This window comes from Dermacentor albipictus, chromosome 6 (genome assembly GCF_038994185.2).
Source record: "Dermacentor albipictus isolate Rhodes 1998 colony chromosome 6, USDA_Dalb.pri_finalv2, whole genome shotgun sequence".
Classification (NCBI taxonomy): domain Eukaryota; kingdom Metazoa; phylum Arthropoda; class Arachnida; order Ixodida; family Ixodidae; genus Dermacentor; species Dermacentor albipictus.
The window spans coordinates 108,208,676-108,229,504 of NC_091826.1; the positions used below are offsets into that span (position 1 = coordinate 108,208,676).

General features: G+C 45.4%; 1 protein-coding gene and 1 long non-coding RNA gene across 2 annotated transcripts in view; one reads left to right on the top strand and one right to left on the bottom strand.

The window, feature by feature from the left end:
- The first annotated feature begins 416 nt into the window (after positions 1–416).
- LOC139061335 (uncharacterized) overlaps positions 417–20,829 on the top strand; it is a 69,569-nt gene continuing 49,156 nt past the window's right edge. The window contains exons 1-2 of the long non-coding RNA XR_011515370.1: positions 417–823; positions 1,906–1,965. This is a non-coding gene — a long non-coding RNA (uncharacterized lncRNA). The remainder of the gene's footprint in view (positions 824–1,905; positions 1,966–20,829) is intronic.
- LOC135905002 (uncharacterized) overlaps positions 5,679–20,829 on the bottom strand; it is a 51,154-nt gene continuing 36,003 nt past the window's right edge. The window contains exons 3-5 of the mRNA XM_065436001.1: positions 17,760–17,856; positions 12,936–13,141; positions 5,679–6,252 (exon numbers count right to left, since the gene is read on the bottom strand). Of these exons, the coding sequence (XP_065292073.1) occupies positions 5,804–6,252; positions 12,936–13,141; positions 17,760–17,856 (752 nt within the window). The 3' untranslated portion in view covers positions 5,679–5,803. The remainder of the gene's footprint in view (positions 6,253–12,935; positions 13,142–17,759; positions 17,857–20,829) is intronic.

Genomic DNA, 20,829 nt, shown 5'->3' on the forward strand with positions numbered 1-20,829 from the left:
TCCCTCGATGTCCGTTAAGCAAAGTCGGACACGGCGACGCCACATCGCGGTTCGCAGAACTTCGCTGCCGAGGTGCTAGGACACTTCGATATTTCAATTGTCACCACCGCCGGGTTCTCAAGAAAGCACGGGTCACACAACGCAGATTCTGTACTGCCAGAGCTCACTGAGGCCAAAGCCGCACTGCCGCACCGCCACTACTCACGGCTTTCCGCCAAGTAACACAGAACCCACAACCAACCCACAAGCAACGCACGCACAATCACATGAGCAATGTTGAACAACGCGCGGTGCAGAGAATGATCACGCCGAGGACGAACACGCCACGGCGTCGCTCGGCGCCAGCATCGCGCCTTCTCAAAAATCCCTAAACGATGTTGTCCCTAGGTACCTAGTATCATGTCACGTGAGGGATTTTTGTACGACAACTTCTGGGCGACGAGGGAACGTGACAGCCATTTTCATCGCGTCGCTTGTCGCGCTAGAAATCGCTGAAAATGTCCACATGTTATCAAAGCGTTTGCTAAAGTGATTGTACCCGTACATGCACGATACAGCTATTAGAAATGGCAGTGATTTCCGCAGGGGACCCACACACTCAAAGGTAATGGCAAAAGCAAAGGGCATTCAACAGGTCGGTTCGTTCGCTTCGAAACTCAATAGTGGCCGCGCGGTGGGGCCACTGGCATCGGCACCATGAAATGGCGCGGGCAACGGACGCGGCTTGTTACGATGTGGTTTGTTTGCTGTGTCAGTTTAAACATTTCACCGCAAGCTTGCAGCTCAGAAATACGCGGTTTTGCTTTGAAGTTCTCCGAAATTGGTAAGTGTCTTTTGCTTCCAATTGTTTTCTCACTGTCAGTGCGCCTAAACATAATCCCATTGCCGTGGCCTCGGTGATGTGCCACTGATGCACTCTCTTGAAACCAAGTTCTCTCGTACGTATGCTTGCAGAACACAGTTGTGTCGGAGCAACTTGGCATACCTACTCGTTAGAGACAGGACCAAGCTAAATAACAATAACAATAAAAAAGACAGCTCTTCGCCGAACAAGTAAAATGCCGAAAGCTTGTTATTGCGCGAAGTTGTGAGCACCTCAGAAAACTGATATGCGGCGGTGCTTCTGTATTTGGCGGATTTGACAATGTATAGTTAGCGCACGCCGTATATTTGGTAACCTGAAATTTTCATTACTGCAAAGGTTCGCATAACATCTTTTTGTTGTTGTTGCTGGTGTCTAACACTGCTTTTAACACTGTTGCTGGTGTATCGACGTGTTGTATACACGACCAGACACCGTTCGGGAGCGTAATACTGCCGCGGCTCGTCGGTAATGAGTGATATACGTACTTCTAAGTTCTTTATTAATGCACCAAGAGAGCGTTAAGAAATTTTACGAATTGAACGATAACAGTGGTCTGATCCTCTCTGTAAGACACCCGGTATTTATTTGCTACACTGGTGTTCTGGCTGTAATACACAATATTCGTGACTGTTCGTCTACGATTTCCTACTTTGCGGTCGTATTTTTTTACGATACACTTAATTTCTTCATTCGTTTTGCCATATCGCCATTGGCTCGGACGTTGCCGTTGTCACACGGGCGCTCTCGAAGGCGATCGAGCCCATTCGATATTGAATTTCTTCCTTGCGCAAGTGGAGGAAGAGATCTAGTCACGATCGCGAAATACCGATCTGTGTCGGGCTCGATCGAGATCGAAAGTGCCCCATGTGGCACCGGTATAACGTTGGCATCGCTCTTTGTTGGGCTGAGGAATCAAGAACGGAAAACGAAGCAGAATGTTACAAATATTTGGGTTCTAAGCCATCTTTTCATCCTGTGCGATGCGACGTGGTTCGGTTACATCGAACACTATATTTCTAAGCGTGGCACAAATGTTACAGGCCTTTGCTTGCCTAACTGTCACGGAAGTATGGACGCACTTTCCCGGTGGCACTATACAGGTATGCTCGATTTGGACTTGGGGGTCCGCTTATGCATTATTTCATTTACATCTAGCATTTAGTAACAGCCGAAATTCTATAAGAGCTATTTTTACCAGAAATAAATGTAAATGGTATTACTTGTAAATATGGCTACAGTGTGCACGCAAGCACATTCCCACGAATATCATGCAATTGGGCCAAGAATGTTCCCATTCCTAGGTACGTGCCATCAGTGTTCAGTAAAGCAAGGATCTGGGTCAGCTATCTTAACCCAAGGTTTAACTAACATTGCCACAAAATCATATGCATTATCAATTTAGCATCGCATCCCGGAAATGTATACAGGTTGCTTAAGAACAGAGCCAGGATATGTATGATTGATACTTAGTATGACAAGCATTCAGTGCACTTTTGTTTCATGCTTACATTGAAGTGCTGCATGTTAAATTTAAGATTCTTGCCTTTATGATCTAACTGTTCTGGAAAAGGAAATCAGACAGGTTTTGATAGAAGCTAACAAAAGAAAAGAGAACTGTGGAAGACTTACTTTTGCACCATTGTTGGTGCTTGGCTTTATTAAAATATGTCTGAATACATGTTCATTTTTATTTATGTCTTTATTAGCTGGTATTCCTGAAATAAGTTGTAATGGAAAGTATCTGTCATCATTTCTTCAGTGTGTCTTTTCGCAGTATGTACATGTATTGGTTATAAAGTATTTTTATTTGCCTAAGTATTTGTTATAATAACCATTACAACTTAGTGGCTGTGCTGAATGGTTACAAAGAAAGCATGTGGAACTTCGTGCATAGCATTTCTCCTTCGCACTGTTTTGTCGCTTCAGTAACAATGCAGTATGCATTTTGGCCCTACTCGGGTACTGTTGCAAGCCTTAACCTGTCTCCTGTCTCCTTCTGTTTTGTCTTGTCCTGCCTTGCCCACAGATTTGTCAAAGGTGAAAATTTTGCTGATCTGACGCACATTTTGGAATCTAAGTGAAGCAAAGCTTTAGGAATGTGGTTAATTAACTTTTATGCAACTAAATCTGATTCATACATTTACGTTTACTTCTATTCAATGCAACACATTTCGCAGTGTTTATGTTTATGCACTGCACAGGTCACAACTTTAATCTCATGCAATGTATTTGTTTAGGTTTGTATTAACTGTGCAACATTACGGGGACTAAGAAAAGAACAGACAACACTTCTTGTGTTGTATATTCTCTTCGCAGTTAATACGAACCATTACCAACTCGCCCAGTTCTCAGTACTTGTGCTATTTGTTTATGCACTACACTGCTTACAAGCTGTGCCGAAATACGGACACCAGAACGGTGATACACATTCTGAAACATTGATGCAAAAATGTCACGTAGATGAACGCAATGCGAGATGCTTGTAGAAGAATGGTAACGACAGGTATACCCTAGCAAAAATCCTAATAAAAGAACTAATAGCCTATGAGGTTATTGACACTAATACAGTCTATTAAGTCTATTAGTGTATTAGTCTAACAGATCTGTTGGTGTATTAATCTGTTAGTCCAATAGGCCTATTAGTGTATTAGTCAAATAAGTCTTTTGGTGTGTTGGTCTAATAGGTTTATTGGCGTGAAAGAAAAGTTGCAATGCACCAGATACAGAAAGAAAAACAGGCATATGTGCTAAAATTCCTAGAAGCATTTATCAGCATAGCATGCCTATTTACAAATTCCTCTTTCGAGCCCCGCAGAGGCGTCTGCGTCAGCAGGCGTTTGGTGTGTTGTGACACCACGCACACGAGGGTTGGACCCTCCTGCGTCTAACCGTACGCGGCTTAGCCGTGTCCGGGGAAAGGGGGATCCTGGAGGTTGAGCCAATGCCGGGTGTTCGGACCTTTAAGGCCCCCCGGCGGAGGCAACACACCTCATTAGCCTCTGCTTCACGTAGACGGCACCCCCGCACTGACCCTCCTAGGGGGCATCGGTAGTTGCCTTTCCCTGTCTCTCTCCTTACAACCTTCGTCTTTCCCTTACTTTCCAGCATTCCTGTCTTCTGGCTTCCTTTTACTTCCAATTTTTCCAGGCAGCAAGGGTTAACCTTGTGTGAATAGCCGACCTGGGTTATATCATATTTGGTTATAGTGGTAATGTACAGCTGGCATTTGCAGGCCATGTTTCACAGGCCCTGCAGCGTCCACTTGTAGGACTCCATGGTAGGTGGCTGGCATTACTGCCGAAATTACAATTTCCTATGGCTACTTCCTTTCCCCCACTATCTGATCGCTCCCTGAAGAGGGGGCGCACCGATGATGTCTTAGAATTTTTTGCCCGTCAAAAAGAAACTTTCCCTCGCTTCCATGTCATCCACTCCAAACAACCGGACAAACCCGTGCAAACAATCTCACCATTCCTCGTATCTAAGTCTCACCCAAGTTTTTGGTACAGGTTACGAAGCATCCAGAATGGCAAGCGGTGATCTCCTCTTGGAGCTCCGCAACCAGAAGCAATATGAAAAGCTACCCAATCTTGTATTATTTGGCGATGCCAAAGTAACTGTAACTCCGCATCATACTATGAATACCACCCGTGGTGTAGTGTCTGATGATGATCTCTTGGAGCTGACTGAAGCAGTACTCCTGGAGGGCTTCAGTGAGCAGAACGTCATCAACGTTAAACGAATTAAGATGAGGCGTGACAATTTAAAAATACAGACAAAACACCTGATACTTACTTTTGGCACAAGTGTTCTGCCCGAGTCCATCGAGGCTGGGTATATCAAGCTCCGTGTTCGGCCATACATCCCTGTGATGCTTCAAATGCTAGCGTTTCAGTCACAGTTCACAGAGCTGCCGAGGCCGCCAAACCCGTGCGAAATGCAGCGCTCATAAGCACACTTCTGAATCTTGTGTAAACTCTCTCCGCTGTGTAAACTGTGATGGGGAGCATGCTGCATACTCGCAGTCGTGCCCATCGTGGAAGAAAGAAAAGGAAATAGTTACCATTAAAGTAAAAGAAAACATAAGTTTCAAAGAGGCACGCAGGCGGGTATCCTTCCTGCCAAAGAACACCTCTGCCGATGTGGCGCGTCACGGGGGCAGCGCCACAACGGTCTCCGGCGGCTGTCCGACCCACACCCAGTGAGGCGGCAGCGATGCCATCGCCCCCCCCCCCCCCCCCCTGGCGGCTGCAGCTACCGCTGCTATGCCAGCCCAGCAGATGGGGCCATCTACACCGAAGGTGGGTGCAGCCGAGGCTGCCCCAACCTCCCCGGCCCCTTCCAGTGCTGCCAAAAGCTGGCACAGCCAAATCCCTCAGGGAGCCCCATCGACCTTCGGGCTGGTGGGCGCAAGGGTCTTGCCTTCCGAGGCAGGATTCACTCGGAAAACTTCTCGCTCGCAAGAGCACGTGTCCGGCGCCTCACAAGAGGCAATGGACACTACACCTATCCTCAACGCGCCAAGCGCCTAAGGAGCGGCGAGGCTCCCTGGAACGCTTCAGAAAAGGCAAAACCCCCATTGCAGGGCCTCGAAAGAGCTCTGTAATCTAAGGCCTCACTTCTGTTTCCATACACACAGCACTAACTTACTTTAAATATGGATACACAAATTATTCAATGGAATGTCAGAGGTCTTAGAAACCTTGACGATGTGCAAGAACTTATCCACAAACACAATCCAAAAGTTCTGTGTTTACAAAAACTGTAGCATAGCCACGGCACGCGGCCCGAACAGTTATGAGGCACAGACCGCTCGAACATAGAAGACGTTTATTTGGGGGCATGCGACAGCATTTATCCCCTGAAGTGGGAAGGGAAGTGGGAGTACACTGCGCATGCACAGAACTATCATGATGAAGACACAACACTGCCCTCTCCTCAAAAATGGAACCGTTGCACTGGCTTGCGCTGCCTCGTTGACCGGCGCAGGACTTGCTGCGAAGCTTCGGCCGGACTCAAGCTAGTTGGGAGAGAAGGGGTGTGAGGTCGAATGCTGTCATCCGCAATTTGGCCTGCATCTAGAGAATTAACATGGGCGGCCGCTTCCAAGGAAGTGGTTGCATTGGTGGCCGTGCTGGGACCTGGCGTCTGGTTGGACCCTGGACTACGAGCAGTCGTATCTGGAAACCTTGGTGATGAATCCGAGCGGCGGCGCACCTGATCGCCGTGCCGCTTGACAATGGCAGTGGGAGTCTCTACGGTTACCATTCGTGCTCCGGTCGCCGATTTGACATGACCAGGTATCCACTTCTCTCCCTGTCCGTAATTGCGGACGTACACGCTGCTGTCTGGCGGCAGTGTCCAGTCGTGGCTCTCCTCAGTTGGACCTGTAACAGTCACAGAGAAGCAGGTGTCTAGACGCGATCTTATTTGATACCCGAGGAGCATCTCTGAAGGCGATTTTCCAGTTTTCAGAGGTGTTCGTCTATAATTGAACAGTAGCCGTACCAATTTCTCGTCGAGATCGCCTCCCGTCATTTTCTTAATACCCTCCTTTATCGTTCGCACCGCCCTTTCAGCAGCTCCGTTTGACTGTGGATGAAAAGGTGCCGTGCACAGATGCGTGATGTTGTTTTTCGCTGTAAATGTGGCAAATTCCTTACTCGTGAACTGTGTGCCGTTGTCCGATACTATTGTACGTGGCACACCAAAACGGGCAAATATGCTTCTCGGAGCCCTTATTGTGCTTTCCACATTTGCATGCTTCATAGGAATCGCTTCGATCAATTTGGAGTGCACGTACACTACAACTAGGACCATCTTCCCGGTTACGGGTCCTGCGAAGTCGATATGAATCCGCGACAACCGTTCTTCCGTCTTCGGCCAGTTTAGGGGAAGTGCGGCCGGTGGCATGGGTAAATTTGCTATGCAATTCCTGCAGTTGGCCGCACGCTGCTCTATGTCGCGGTCAAGTCCTGGCCACCAAAATAGGGAGCGTGCCACAGCTTTCATAACTGATGATCAGAATCAGAATCAAGAAGTCTTTATTGAGTAACACAAACAAAATGTATACACAGATATTTGGACCGATAGCCAATGAGGCTAGTAAGCGGTCCAATACAAAATAACATATAGGACAGCAATCACAAACACATTGAAGAAAAACTAACTTTGTAGCCTTGCTTCCATTCCCAAAAAATGTTTCTTGCATGTCAGTTTGAAATTCCTAGCTTGCTTTACTTCAATTGGCAACGAGTTCCAAATTTTCGCTCCTGTAAATTCTATTCGTCTTTCTCCGTACGCATTATGGCAAATAGGAAGGTTAAAATTGCCATTGCTGGCTTGTCTAGTGTTGCGGACGGGAATACTGAATGCACCAAGAGATAAGGGGTAGTTGGTATTTATAATATTATTAACCATAAGAGCTATTTTGTAATCGCGTAAGGTTGTGAATGACATGATTTGCATTGCGTCAAAAATGTTATTGTTAGAACTATTCGAAGAAGGTAATCCCATGGTTTTCAAGGCACGTTTTTGTAGTCTTAGCAATGGTGTTAAATACGTTTTGTATGTGATTCCCCATGATTCACTGCAATAACTGAGGTGACTGTGACATAATGAAAAATACAGTGATCTAAGAATAGCAGGTGGAAAGTGCCGCCGTGCCTTAGACAAGGTAAAACAACCGTACGCAACCTTTTTACACACACTGTGCACCTGTTCCTTCCAAGACAAGTGGCAGTCGAACATGACCCCTAAATATTTAAAAGAAGACACACTATCAATAACATTGTTGTCAACACATATAGAAAAATCACTTAATTCAATACACTTTTGTTTTGAACGAAAAATAACATATTTAGTTTTTTCAGTGTTTAAAGTTAGATGATTATTACGAAACCAGGTCGAGATACGTTGGAGTTCATTGTTAATAGGATTTTCTATTGATTCAAGTGAGTTGCCAGTAAAGATAAGTGCAGTGTCATCCGCATACATCAAAATTTGAGAACACTGTATTGCATTGGGGAGGTCATTAATAAAGAGCGAAAATAAAAGCGGTCCCAGAACTGACCCCTGGGGTACACCAACTGTAACAGTTTGGTATGCAGACTTGAACTGTTTGAGGACAACTTGCTGCTGTCGTGAAGAAAGATAACTTTTAAAGAATTCAAGGGCCCCGCTACGCACACCATATGCTTCCAGTTTCATTAAAAGAATGGAGTGTGAAACTGTGTCGAAAGCTTTTTTGATGTCTATAAATACGCTTACAGCAACATTATGGTTATGAAGAGCAGATAGGATAAGCTGTGATAGAGTAACTACAGCCGTGGACGTGGACCTGCTAGAAACAAATCCGTGTTGCTGAGGACAAATAATATGATTAACATCAAGAAAGGTTTTCAGTTGGAAAGCAATTAATTTTTCAAAAATGGTATTGACGACACTCAGTACAGATATTGGCCTGTAACTAGACGGGTTGTTAGGGTCACCAGTTTTAAATATCGGAACAACTTTTGCAACTTTTAAAGTATCGGGGTATAAGCTAGAGTGTATCGCATGATTGAATATTCTGCACAAAGGAACACAAAACAAATCAATGTTGTCCTTGATTACCTTAGCCATTATGCCGTCTGGCCCGGCCGCTTTATTCGTGGGCATGTTCACCACAACACTTGCAACTTCATCGCTAGTAATGTTCGAGAAACTGAATTCATTATTAATACATCGAGGTATGTCGGATGTCACTGAAGCTAAGGGAGTAGGTTGCGCACTGTTCTGACCGTATGTTGTGAAGAACTGATTAAACTGGTCTGCAGTCTCTATTGACAAGTTGACAGGAACAATCTGTTTTCTTTTAGCTGTTCCCGTAACTTCTCCTACAATCTTCCATACTTGCTTTGTGTCATTTCCTTGACGATTAACCAAATTAGTATAATACAATTTCTTTGATTTTCTCATCAGCGCCACGGATTTGTTTCTGTAATACTTAAACTGTTTCAAGTAATAAGCATTTGTTCTGTTGTTTTTGAGCTTATTATAGTACGAATCCTTCTTTTTCAATACTGTGAGTATTTCCTCAGTAATCCAAGGACATATGGCATGTTTGTAGTTGCGCCGAGAAAACTTCAGTGTTGACTTAGTAATTGCATCGGAAACAGCAGATACAAAGTTAGCAAATTCTGTGTGAACGTCACTGTGACACAGATTTTCGAAATGAATAGATTCGAGCAAACGCCTGACATGCGCGTAGTCCACCCGTGAAAATACACTGGTATGGGTAGGGCAAATACAATCGATACCCGACCGTGGCAGAAACAGAAAAGTTGAACAGTGATCAGCAATGTTTTGGTTACAAACACCAGCGCAGGCATCCATATCACGGTTACATAAGATGTGATCAATAATTGTTGCAGACTGATGTGTAATTCTAGTGGGCACATTGATAACATTCTTGAGGTTGAACGATTCCAGTAAGAAAATATAATCTGGACAGTCATCCTTTGATAAGTCGATATTGAAATCACCAACTATTGCTAACTGATTATTAAATGACATCAGAGGAACCAGAATGGACTCCATATCAGATATGAACTGACTTGTGCACGTGTTTGGCGGACGATATACCACGCCTATTACGACGTCTGTCTTAAGGCGAATAAAAAGTGCTTCTGTGGTATTAGAGCTCAGAGAGGAATCCGAGAGCTGTTGATAATCTATGCCGTTTTTTATAAAAAGAGCAACGCCACCCCCTCGTGCGATGCTATCTCTTGGTAAAGATAGCGTTGTGTAACCCGGTATGTACGGTATTTCTTATTTCCTTTCTTAAGCCAGGTTTCAGTTACAGCGATAAGATCATACTGGAAAGAATGTTGCGATAAATGTACACTGAGTTGGTCTAAATTTTTATTTATACTGCGGACATTGCAATGAAAAATGGAAAGGTTTTCGCTCTCGTGCCACTTAGCACTGATTTCCTCGACGGAAAAGGCCATGTTTCTAGACTACCTGAGCAAGATCAGCGTCACAGGTTATATGTAGAACATGCGAGGTATCTGTCTTGCGCATCAGGATCTTGCCATCTGATACCCATGCGTGTTTCCACTGTTTTTCCTTTTTGGCTTTCCGTGCTTTACCTAGCAAAATTTTGTTTGCCGGGCACAAATGTTCGTTGATGAACACGGGATTTTCGTGATCGTCAAAGCTCAGAAGTGTAGTGTTCAGCCGTTGCTTTTTCGCTGTTTTCAGAATGCTGTCTCTCACTTTCCTGGAAGCAAACTTAACAATGATGTTGGGTTCGTCCTTGTTTTTTGAGGGCACACGATGGATAGCTTCAACATCGGATTCATCGAACTTGGTGCTCAAGAGATGACAGATCGATGTCATCACTGAAATCAGATTTTCAGTGGGTGCTGGAGGGATGCCTTTGATCTCAAGGTTATTTCTTCTACTGTACTGCTGCAGTTCAGTCAATTCGTGCCTGAGAGTTTTCACTTCATTTGTGAGTCGGTTGTTTTCTTTTTTCATTTCCAGGTTTACGTTTTTCACGTCAGACAGGGTCTTTTTGAGCTCAGAGATCTCTGTTCTAAATTCTTCGAACTTTTCATTGATAAAGCCCATTGAAGTTTTGACAGATTCCATTTCAGATTCAATCACGTGCTTTATATCTTGCTTTAGTTCACTTTGCTTAGAGTTAAACTGTGCACTCAAGTCAGTCATAGCCTTTACAAGTTCTTTTATAGTTGAAGGAGGCTTATCACCCATGCTGGACACAAACACGAACGGAGCAATCCAGTAGCCTAAGATCGATGTAATCAAAGATACAGGATACACACCTGCAATGAACGAAGAAGGCGGTTAGCCTCTGCCTGGTTGCGAAGGCTGCCTGGATTGCTCCGTGAATGATGTGGGGACCGTCGTGCAGCGGTTATATAGGGGACGCCGTTGATATCGGACAGTAGTGCGCAGGTGCGGCTTGCCAGTAGAGAACGGAGGGAGGGGGACGATCCGTGGACACGTGTAGGTTCAACCAGCAGTGACGGTAGCAGCTTCGGATTCCGCTCCTCAAACGCGCATTTCTGCAATGAACGAAGAAGGCGGTTAGCCTCTGCCTGGTTGCGAAGGCTGCCTGGATTGCTCCGTGAATGATGTGGGGACCGTCGTGCAGCGGTTATATAGGGGACGCCGTTGATATCAGACAGTAGTGCGCAGGTGCGGCTTGCCAGTAGAGAACGGAGGGAGGGGGACGATCCGTGGACACGTGTAGGTTCAACCAGCAGTGACGGTAGCAGCTTCGGATTCCGCTCCTCAAACGCGCATTTCTGCAATGAACGAAGAAGGCGGTTAGCCTCTGCCTGGTTGCAAAGGCTGCCTGGATTGCTCCGTGAATGATCCTTGGTGGGTTTCGTGAAGAAGTTGTAGAAAACGCTCTCTGGCGTCACTTGGTATGACGATGCGATTTCCCCAGTACACGAGGTCGTGTGCCAAGGACAATTCTAGCCTACGCTCATAATACGTTGCTAAATCGGGCTTTATGTTTGTCTTGCTTTTTGGCCAACCGTGTAACACGTAATCTTGAACCTTACGCAATGTCGAGTCAACGGCCGTTAGGTCCTTCAGTTCACGCGTTGAGACCACCCCTTCATCTAAGCTTTCGAGTGCGAGTACGTACTCCGGGGGCTCACCTTCAACTACGTCTCCGGTGGTCTGCTGTGGTAGTCTGCTGAGGGCATCCGAGTTCAGTAGTTGTTTCCCAGGAACATACTGAAGCTTGTATTTGTAGCCTCCGAGGTACAGCGCCCAGCGTTGAATTCGCGCAGCCGCCATAGTCGGCGTCAGGCGGTCGGGTCTCAGCAGGCTGACGAGTGGTTGATGATCCGTAACCAACGTAAATTCACGACATAGAAGATAGTCCTGGAATTTCGTTACACCGAAAACCAAAGCCAACGCTTCGCGTTCTAACTGGGAGTAGTTCCGCTCTGCTTGGGTCAGTGTTCTTGAGCGAAAACCTATCGGTCTATTTACGTAAATGATAGAGTGAAACAGAACTGCTCCGACACCCAGTGAAGTCGCATCGCACTCTAGCTTGAGTTCCTTTGCAGGATCGAAATGTACAAGAATTGGCGCATTTTCAGACTTTCTTTTGCTGCATCGAAGGCGGCCTTTTGCGGTGTGTTTCATTGCCACCATGCATTCTTTTCCAATAGTTGATACAGCGGTGCTAGGTACGTTGACATGTTTGGCAAAAATTTCGCGTAGAAAGTCAACATTCCGATAAATGCCCGTAGTTCGGTCACATTCCGTGGATAAGGTGTGCGCATGATAGCTTGCACGTTGTTTTCTATTGGATGAAGGCCCTCCCCTTCAATGCGATGTCCGAGGTATACAACTGCCGGTTGTCGAAATTTACGTTTGTCATGGCGTAACTTAACCCCATGATCCCGAAAACGCTCTAAGAGGGCTTTCAGTTGCTCTCCATTATCGATTTTCTTCTCGGACACGATTACATCATCAAGATAGGCTTGAACTCCGGGTAAGCCACTGATAATCGTGTCGATTTTTCTCTGGAAGATCGACGGTGCCGACGATATTCCGAACGGAAGCCGGTTATAGCAAAATAAGCCTTTGTGCATATTTATTACGCAAAGTTTGCGTGCGGCTTCGTCTAGAGGCACCTGACTGTAAGCGTCGCGCAAGTCGAGGGTGCTGAAACATTCACCGCCACTTAAAGCTGCGAACATATCTTCGATTACAGGAATAGGATACTGTTCGAGTGCGCAAACCGGATTTAATGTAACTTTAAAGTCGCCACAAATCCGCACAGAGCCATTTTCTTTAACACCGGTACTATGGGCGTTGCCCAATCCGAATGGCTGACTGGCGATAAGATGCCAAGGGAAACGAGTCGGTCCAGCTGCAAAGCTACCTTGTCGCGTAAAGCATAAGGAAGAGGTCTCGCCTTACAAAACTTTGAAATTGCTCCATCTTTGAGGTGCAGGCTTGCTGGAGGACCCTTCATTAGACCGAGTTCCGTGGTAAAGATGTCCTGGTAGTCTGTGAAAATGGCCTTAACCTTGCAGGTGTCCATTTCGCTCGTTTCTGTGGCTCCGCAGGCCGGTGTCACATGTAGCACCGGTGCACCAGCTTTGTCCATCAGCGTCAGCAGGTCCCTTCCGCAAAGGCTTGGCCCTTCCCAGTCGAGCACTGTGAGGGGACAGTCCACGAGCACGTCTTTGAAGCCCACACGTAATGTCAGGTCGCCCAGCACCGGTAACCGCCCTGCGTAGCAAGACAACTTCATATGTGATGGCTTCAGGGCAGGCCAATAGTTTCGATGCTTCATGTACAGCTCCCGAGAAATTACGCATACTGGTGACCCGGTGTCGAATTCCATGTCTACTTGAACGCCGCCCCATGTAAATGAGCGGCGGATTGGCAGCTCAATAAAATTTTTATGTTCCGAAACCAATTTCCAAAGGTGGACTTCATCACTGTCCATTGGCGTTGGACTTCATCACTGTCCTCTCGTCCATTGGCGTTGTTTCCGTTATAGTCAGTGTATTTGCATGCATCGCTCTGGTAGCTAACCTTCCACGGTTAGGATGACTTTGACATTTCTTAGCAAGGTGTCCCCACCGCCCACAGCGATAGCAACATGCATTTGCCCATCCGCAACTGACATCCTCGTGTTTTGAGCTGCCGCACCTTCCGCATTCTAGATGTTCTTCAGCTTGTCTGTTTTCCCCGGAGGGCGTTTTTCGAGCCGCCTGCAATTTCAATAAAACCTTTGGCTCAGATGACATTTTCATAGCATCATTCTCGGCAGTTTCAGCTGAAATTGCGAGCGCTTCAGCCTCCGCTAACGTGAGGTCGGCCTTTGCCAGTAATTGCTTCTGTAGGGCCTTTGACCGCACACCGCATACAATACGATCCCTGAGCATCCGCTCCAGGGCGCTGCCAAAATTGCAGTTATCGGGTATGCGGCGTATTTCCACCAGAAACTGCGTGACAGGTTCTCCTTCCATCTGGCAGCGGTTAAAAAACTTGAAACTTTCTGTTATTTCATGTCGCTTCGGATCATAGTATTCGTTTAGCACCTTGACAGCTTGCTCGAAGCTCAACGCGTTTGGGGCTCGCAGTGCGACCCTGCCGGCTAATACTTGCACGGTTTGCAAGCTCAATGCTGCCACGAGAAGTGCTCTCTTTTCGGCTGAATCGGTGATTCCGTTAGCTTCAAAGTAGGCATCTGCCTTAATGAGATACGGCTTCCACTTATCTGTATCTTCGTTGAATGCGGGGAGCATATGATGAGCCATGCTTGTCGTCGGTGAGGCTTCCTTCACGGTTGCCGATTCCGGGTCTTTCACCGAATGGGGGGTATCCTGGTTCGTCGCCACTGTAGCATAGCCACGGCATGCGGCCTGAACAGTTACGGGGCACAGACCGCTCGAGCATAGAAGACGTTTATTTGGGGGCATGCAACAGCATTTATCCCCTGAAGTGAGAAGGGAAGTGGGAGTGGAAAGAAGGAACGGAAGTACACTGCCCATGCGCAGAACTATCATGACAAAGACACAACACACACAAACTTTCTCCTACAGTATGTTACGTTTCGCAAAGATCGCGATGATGCTGTCACATCATCGGGCGGCGTTGCCATTGTTATTCATAAAAGCATAGCGTGTCAACGTTTGCAGCTACAAACGTCCCTCGAAGCAGGGGCGGTTCGAGCTGTTCTCCTAAACAAACTCATCACCATTTGCTCGCTTTACATACCCCCCGCATTACGAATTAAACAAACATGAATTTCAGTCCTTTGTAGATCAATTGCCAGAACCTTATGTTGTTCTTGGCGATTTCAATGCACACAGTAGCTTTGGGGAGACTCTCGTATCGATGCGCGAGGTCGTCTCGTTTAACAGTTCCTTTTTTCTTCCGGTGCATGTCTGCTGAATAAGAAAGCACCCACATATTACTGTCTTGCAAACATAACCTTTTCTTCAATTTATCTTAGCCTAGTTTCTCCCTGTATACTGCCTGAACTCGAATGGGAAGTTATCAACAATCCTTACGGGAGCGATCACTTCCCCCTACTGCTAAGGTCACCTAAAGAAAACGAATATCTACCACACGCTTCTAGGTGGGAGATTGAGACAACTGATTGGGAGAAATTTCGAACTCTTACTAGTATCTCTTGGGCTGACATGTCTTCGTTAGAAATTGATGCTGCAGTGGAGTTTTTTACAGCCTTCATAATAGATGCCGCATCTAAATGCATATCAGAAGTAAATGGCTTGGTGTGCAAACGGCGTGTCCCGTGGTGGAACGACAATTTTAGGATCGCACGTAAAAAACAGAACAAAGCGTGGGGCTTGCTACGCACCTCTCCCACTGCAGAGAATCTTGTTAACTTTAAGAAAGTAAAGTCCCAAGGCAGGAGAAACCTCCAACAGGCCAGAAGAGAAAGTTGGCAGAAGTTTTTATCGAGTATAAACTCGTTTGCAGATGAGGCCAAAGTCTGGAACAGGTTTAATAGGATTAGAGGGTGACAGACATATTCCCTCCCTTTGGCAAATGCACAAGGCGATACCCTGCAAGACCAGGCAGATTCACTTGGGGAGCATTTTGAAAGCGTGTCAAGTTCATTGAATGATTCAAAATCTTTTCTCAAGTATAAACAAACAGAAGAATGTAAGCCAATAATAAGAAAATCGAGACAGAATGAACCCTATAACCGGCCTTTCAGTATCGCCGAGTTGAGGGCTGCATTGAACATGTACAAGAGTACTGCACTGGGACCTGACAGAGTCATGTATGACATGATCAGAAACCTGCATACTGACACACAAGTTACACTACTCACACTTTTCAACACTATTTGGGCTGCGGGATACCTCCCATCCACATGGAAAGAAGCGATTGTGGTTCCTGTTCTTAAGCAGGGTAAAGACCCTTCCTTGGCTGCAAGTTACCGTCCGATAGCTCTTACAAATTGTCTCTGTAAGCTTTTCGAAAACATGGTTAATCGTAGACTCATACATTTCCTTGAACTCACCAATATGCTCTATCCCAAGCAGTGTGGCTTCAGAGAAGGACGATTGACAACCGATCATCTTGTGCGCATTGAAAGAAATATCCGTGATGCATTTGTTCATAAAGAATTTTTCCTATCAATATTCCTTGACATGGAGAAGGCGTATGACACAGCATGGCGTTACGGGATCTTGCGAGACTTGTCGGGAATGGGCGTCCGTGGAAATATGCCGAACACAATTGAAAGCTATTTGTCAAATCGTATCTTCCGTATGAAAATCAGCAACATATTATCGCGACCTTTTATACAAGAAACTGGTGTACCCCAGGGAGGAGTGCTCAGTTGCACTCTCTTTATCGTCAAGATGAACACACTTTGTTTCTCACTGCCACCAGCCATTCCTTATTCTGTCTACGTAGACGATGTACAAATAGGTTTCAAATCCTGCAACCTTACAGTATGTGAAAGACAGGTACAGCAGAGCCTAAGCAAGGTGTCCAAGTGGGCAAACCAAAATAGATTTAAAATCGACCCGCACAAAACTTCTTGTGTTCTCATCACAAGAAATAGAGGCCAGGTACCTGATCCCTGTGTAGAACTAGGTGGACAACAAATTCCCTTGAACAAAGAGCACAAATTTCGAGGCGTTATGCTCGACTCCATGCTCACTTTCATTTCACACATAAAATGTCTAAAAACCACGAACTTACTTAAAGTTTTATCCCACACTACATGGGGTAGCTACAGGAGGTGCCTGTTGAATCTTTACAGGAGCCTAGTTAGATCACGATTAGATTATGATGCCGTAGTATATCACTCTGCTGCACCGAGCGTGCTAAAGATGTTAGACCCCATTCATCATCTGGGTACCCACCTGGCCACTGGCGCATCTAGAACAAGCCCGGTCGAAAGTTGCAGAGTCAGACAAGTGGTCACTACATTTGCAGAGAATGTACATCAGCTTTACCTATTTTCTCAATATGCGCTCCAATAAAGAACATCCGTGTTTCAAAACTGTTGACTTGACGTGTGAAACACTTTTCTGTAATAAACCCTCTATGAGACTTCCCTTCTCACTGCGTGCAAGAGAACTTAGCTCGGAAATGGATGTCCTAGTTCTCGAACATCGCCTAATGCCTCCAGCTAAGCTATTACCGCCCTGAGAGTGGCAGGTGATAGACTGTGACGTATCCTTTGTAGAGGTCACAAAGCATGCACCTGACCTCGAAATCGCTATGCATTTCCGTGAACTTCAATCGAAGTACAGCTGCTCCGAATTCTACTCAGACGCGTCAAAATCATGCTGGTGTATCTTATGCTGCTGTTGGTCCCTCTCTCTCTAAATCTGACTTATTGAACCCGCAAACAAGTATCTTCACTGCAGAAGCCTATGCAGTACTGTCTGCAGTAAAACATATACAGAAATTAAAACTCAACAGAGCAATTGTATACACAGACTCGCCAAGTCTTGTAAACGCGTTAATTTCGTTACAAAAGCATAAAAATCCTGTTTTCATTGAACTTTATCCCCTCTTATGCAGTGTTTACCTATCACGTATACATGTAGTAATATGCTGGGTACCTGGCCATAGAAGTATCGAGGGTAATGTACTGGCTGATAAAATGGCCACATCACTCACATCACTAAACACTTTTCCTACAGCTGCTGTCCCTGTCACATATCTGAAGCCTTTCTTGCGCAAGAAACTGCGACAACACTGGAAACGCATGTGGAACGCAGAAATAAACAATAAACTGCACGTTATAAAGCCACAGTAAGGTTTCTGGCCCTCCCCAACAAAATCAAGGCGAACAGATGTCCTATTCTGCCACCTCAGAATAGGGCACACATTTGGTACTCACAATTTTCTGCTTACTGGAAAGGAACCGCCAACCTGTTGTCGATGTGGTGAGAGCCTGACCGTCCTCCACGTCCTCTTGGAGTGTCGCAAAGCCGAACCTGAAAAAAACATTTTCCTCTTGCATACTGTTACTGCGTACCTCTTCACCCAGCTATGTTTCTTGGTAAAGAACCATTTTTCAACACCAAAGTAGTCCTCAATTTTTTAAATGAGGTTGTCCTACATGTTATGAGCCCAATAAATTCGTAGTGCATCCTCTTCCCATAGGATGCCGCTGTGATAGTTGTCTTATATAGCACATGCCTCGAGGCCCTTGTGTCTCAAGGGCTCTAATGAGGCCATGGTGCTCTAGTGAAATTTATAAACTTATGCATTTTTTGTATTGTATTATTATTTTGAAATGCACCTTAATGCTCATAGTACACATCATTTGTCATCGCCATAATTTTATTACACTCACATTTTACGCACTTTACAGTGACTATATTTTAGGCCCCTTTACAGCCACGTCACATCAACTTCATAGAACCCATCACCCCACTGCGAAATCACTAACACTTGCATGGCGCTCTTTGGCCATACCTGGCCCTTGTGCCAATAAAAACCACACACTCATTCATTCCTCTTTCGAGATCTTCTCCCGGTCGGCAATCTTGATTGCCAGAGCTTTAAGTTCACCACTTTGACCAGACGACGTCCTTTTGAGGGAGAGGTTAAACAAACCTGGGCAGAAACATACGTATAGAACAATTTAAAAACAGGGTTGCTAGTTCTACCACTAAATGTTTAAGCTGGGAATATATGCTTCTAAATTGGAATAATGTGCCTTCACAATTACCAAACTAGCTTTAAAACAAAGTGTGATATGCTTAGCTCGAAATGTTTATCATAATAAAAGATGATGAAACCGGACACGACAGAACAATTAAAAGCACACAAAATCAACATAAAATATTCTGTGCATTACATCGAAGCTGTAGGCAGATAAGGAACAACTCTAGGCAGAAACCTTGCACAGCATTGTCAGAAACAGGCGTGTTATTGCTGCAATGCACACAACAGTCGACCCAATGACACTGTACTGAAGTACATCTGCCGTTAGGATAAAAGAAACAGTAACTTTATACTGTACTATAGAAGCATAAAAAAGTAGAATAATTACTTCCAAATGGTAGAATCAATGTTGGGGAAAACTCTTCATGTCGATGCACGCTGATAGATCCACAAAGCCGTGAAGCAAAGGGGTAAAAACAGTTGCCTTCCATTGTTTCGAAGTCGCACAGCATTGATAGATGGAACTATCAGAATGTAGGACTTTACGAATAAGATTGCAGAGGTGCCGTGCCAATACCTCAGATTCTTTAAAAACATAGTTTTTTCACTAAAAATCATGCATGCCTCGCCTTGGCTTGACATGGCAGCCGACAATGCACACATGCTGTGCGCAACTGCAGCTAACTACAGTCGCATTTTTGCATTCTCGCCCACCGTGTTCCCTTTGCTGCGATACTGTTCTTTGGTGTCAGTATATATTACGGCCTTTTATATGCATTATAAAGTTATCAATTTGGGTTGCAAGTTTAACACTACTATATGTGCACTGTGACAAAAGATTTGGGGCTAACGAAACTTCAGCAGTAAACAAATGTTGCCGCTATTGCACCATCGTTCGTATGCTCACCGGGCACCACGACTCTGCCTTGCAGATTATGGCCGGTTGTTCGTTGTGCTTTCTTCTGGGGGGGGGGGAGGGGGAATATTAGATGTGTTATGAGCACTAGCTGTTTCCTCAACTACTCATCGTGACAAGACTGAACAGAGGCCTAGTTATGCAATGTCGTCAGTGAATCCAAATTGGCATGACCATGCACTCGTATGTCGCTTTCGTGTATGTCGCTGAGAGACAAGTGCCAGTTTTACTAGCTTAGTGCGCTGAAACTAATATAAACATGCGAATGCAGTGTGCTGCACATTTGTTCAGCGGAATTCTTAACGATTCAGCAAATAATTATAAACGCCTCTCGATGCAAGCAAGCAGTCCCCTATATAGTCTTAATTTTTCATAAACTTTCACCCTCACATTGAACGAGCAGCAAACAGGAGCAATAGAATCCAACCATGCATGTTGTATAACAGACCAACACTCTGTATAAGGTCAGTAGGACGTAGTCTGATAGGTAAACTGATAGACAAGCAGCACTTTTGTGCAAGACTAATATCTCTAATACATAGCGGCTGTAGAAAAAGAGGAATAAACAAAGGCAAGCGGCCCCTGCGAGAGAAGTTGGAATGATGAATAGCTCTCTGTCTGGTTTCATTGCGTCTCTTAGTATTCTACATTTTGGTGCCGGAACCTCCGTGCAGACTCGTTTCTTTTATTGCACGTCTCCAGGGACCTTCTACTGCACCGCTTCGCGCTGTGGGTGGTGAGGACTGACTAACGCATTGTTCATGATCAGCGCGCAGACCACACCTTTATATCAAGAGCTAATCAGATGGATTCCCTCAAGACCAAGCGGTCGGCTCGATGAGCGTAGAATACGAAGATTCTACAGGAAGCTCGGTTGCTACTGACAGATTCTACCGTGGACAAGCCCAAGCTTTCAGGCATTTTTACCATCTATTTGCTAGCAACAACGAACTCTCAAAGCTTAACAATGCACTCGAAGAGCACATTGCCGATGATGAGCTCAAAGCAGAATACATAACTACTGCAGAGTATAACAATCAAGCTATCAGCACGCTTGCTGAGATTCGCTGCAAGATCATTGCTTTGGAATGCATCGAAAGTACAGCAGAGTCTGCTCCTCCGGATGCAACCCCGACAGTTCCTGATGCTATTGGCCCAAGGCTTCCAAATCTTGATATGCCAACATTTAGAGGTGACATTCACAAATGGGCAGCCTTCTGGAAGCAGTTCGAACAGACTGTTCATTTGAACGATGCTTTGCCAAAATAACAAAGTTTTTTGTTTATGGCATTATCTTGTGGGGGAAGTGGCAGCCATCATCGCCGGTTTACTGACTTCCAAAACTCACTACACAGAGGCCGTAGAACTTCTCAAAGAACGT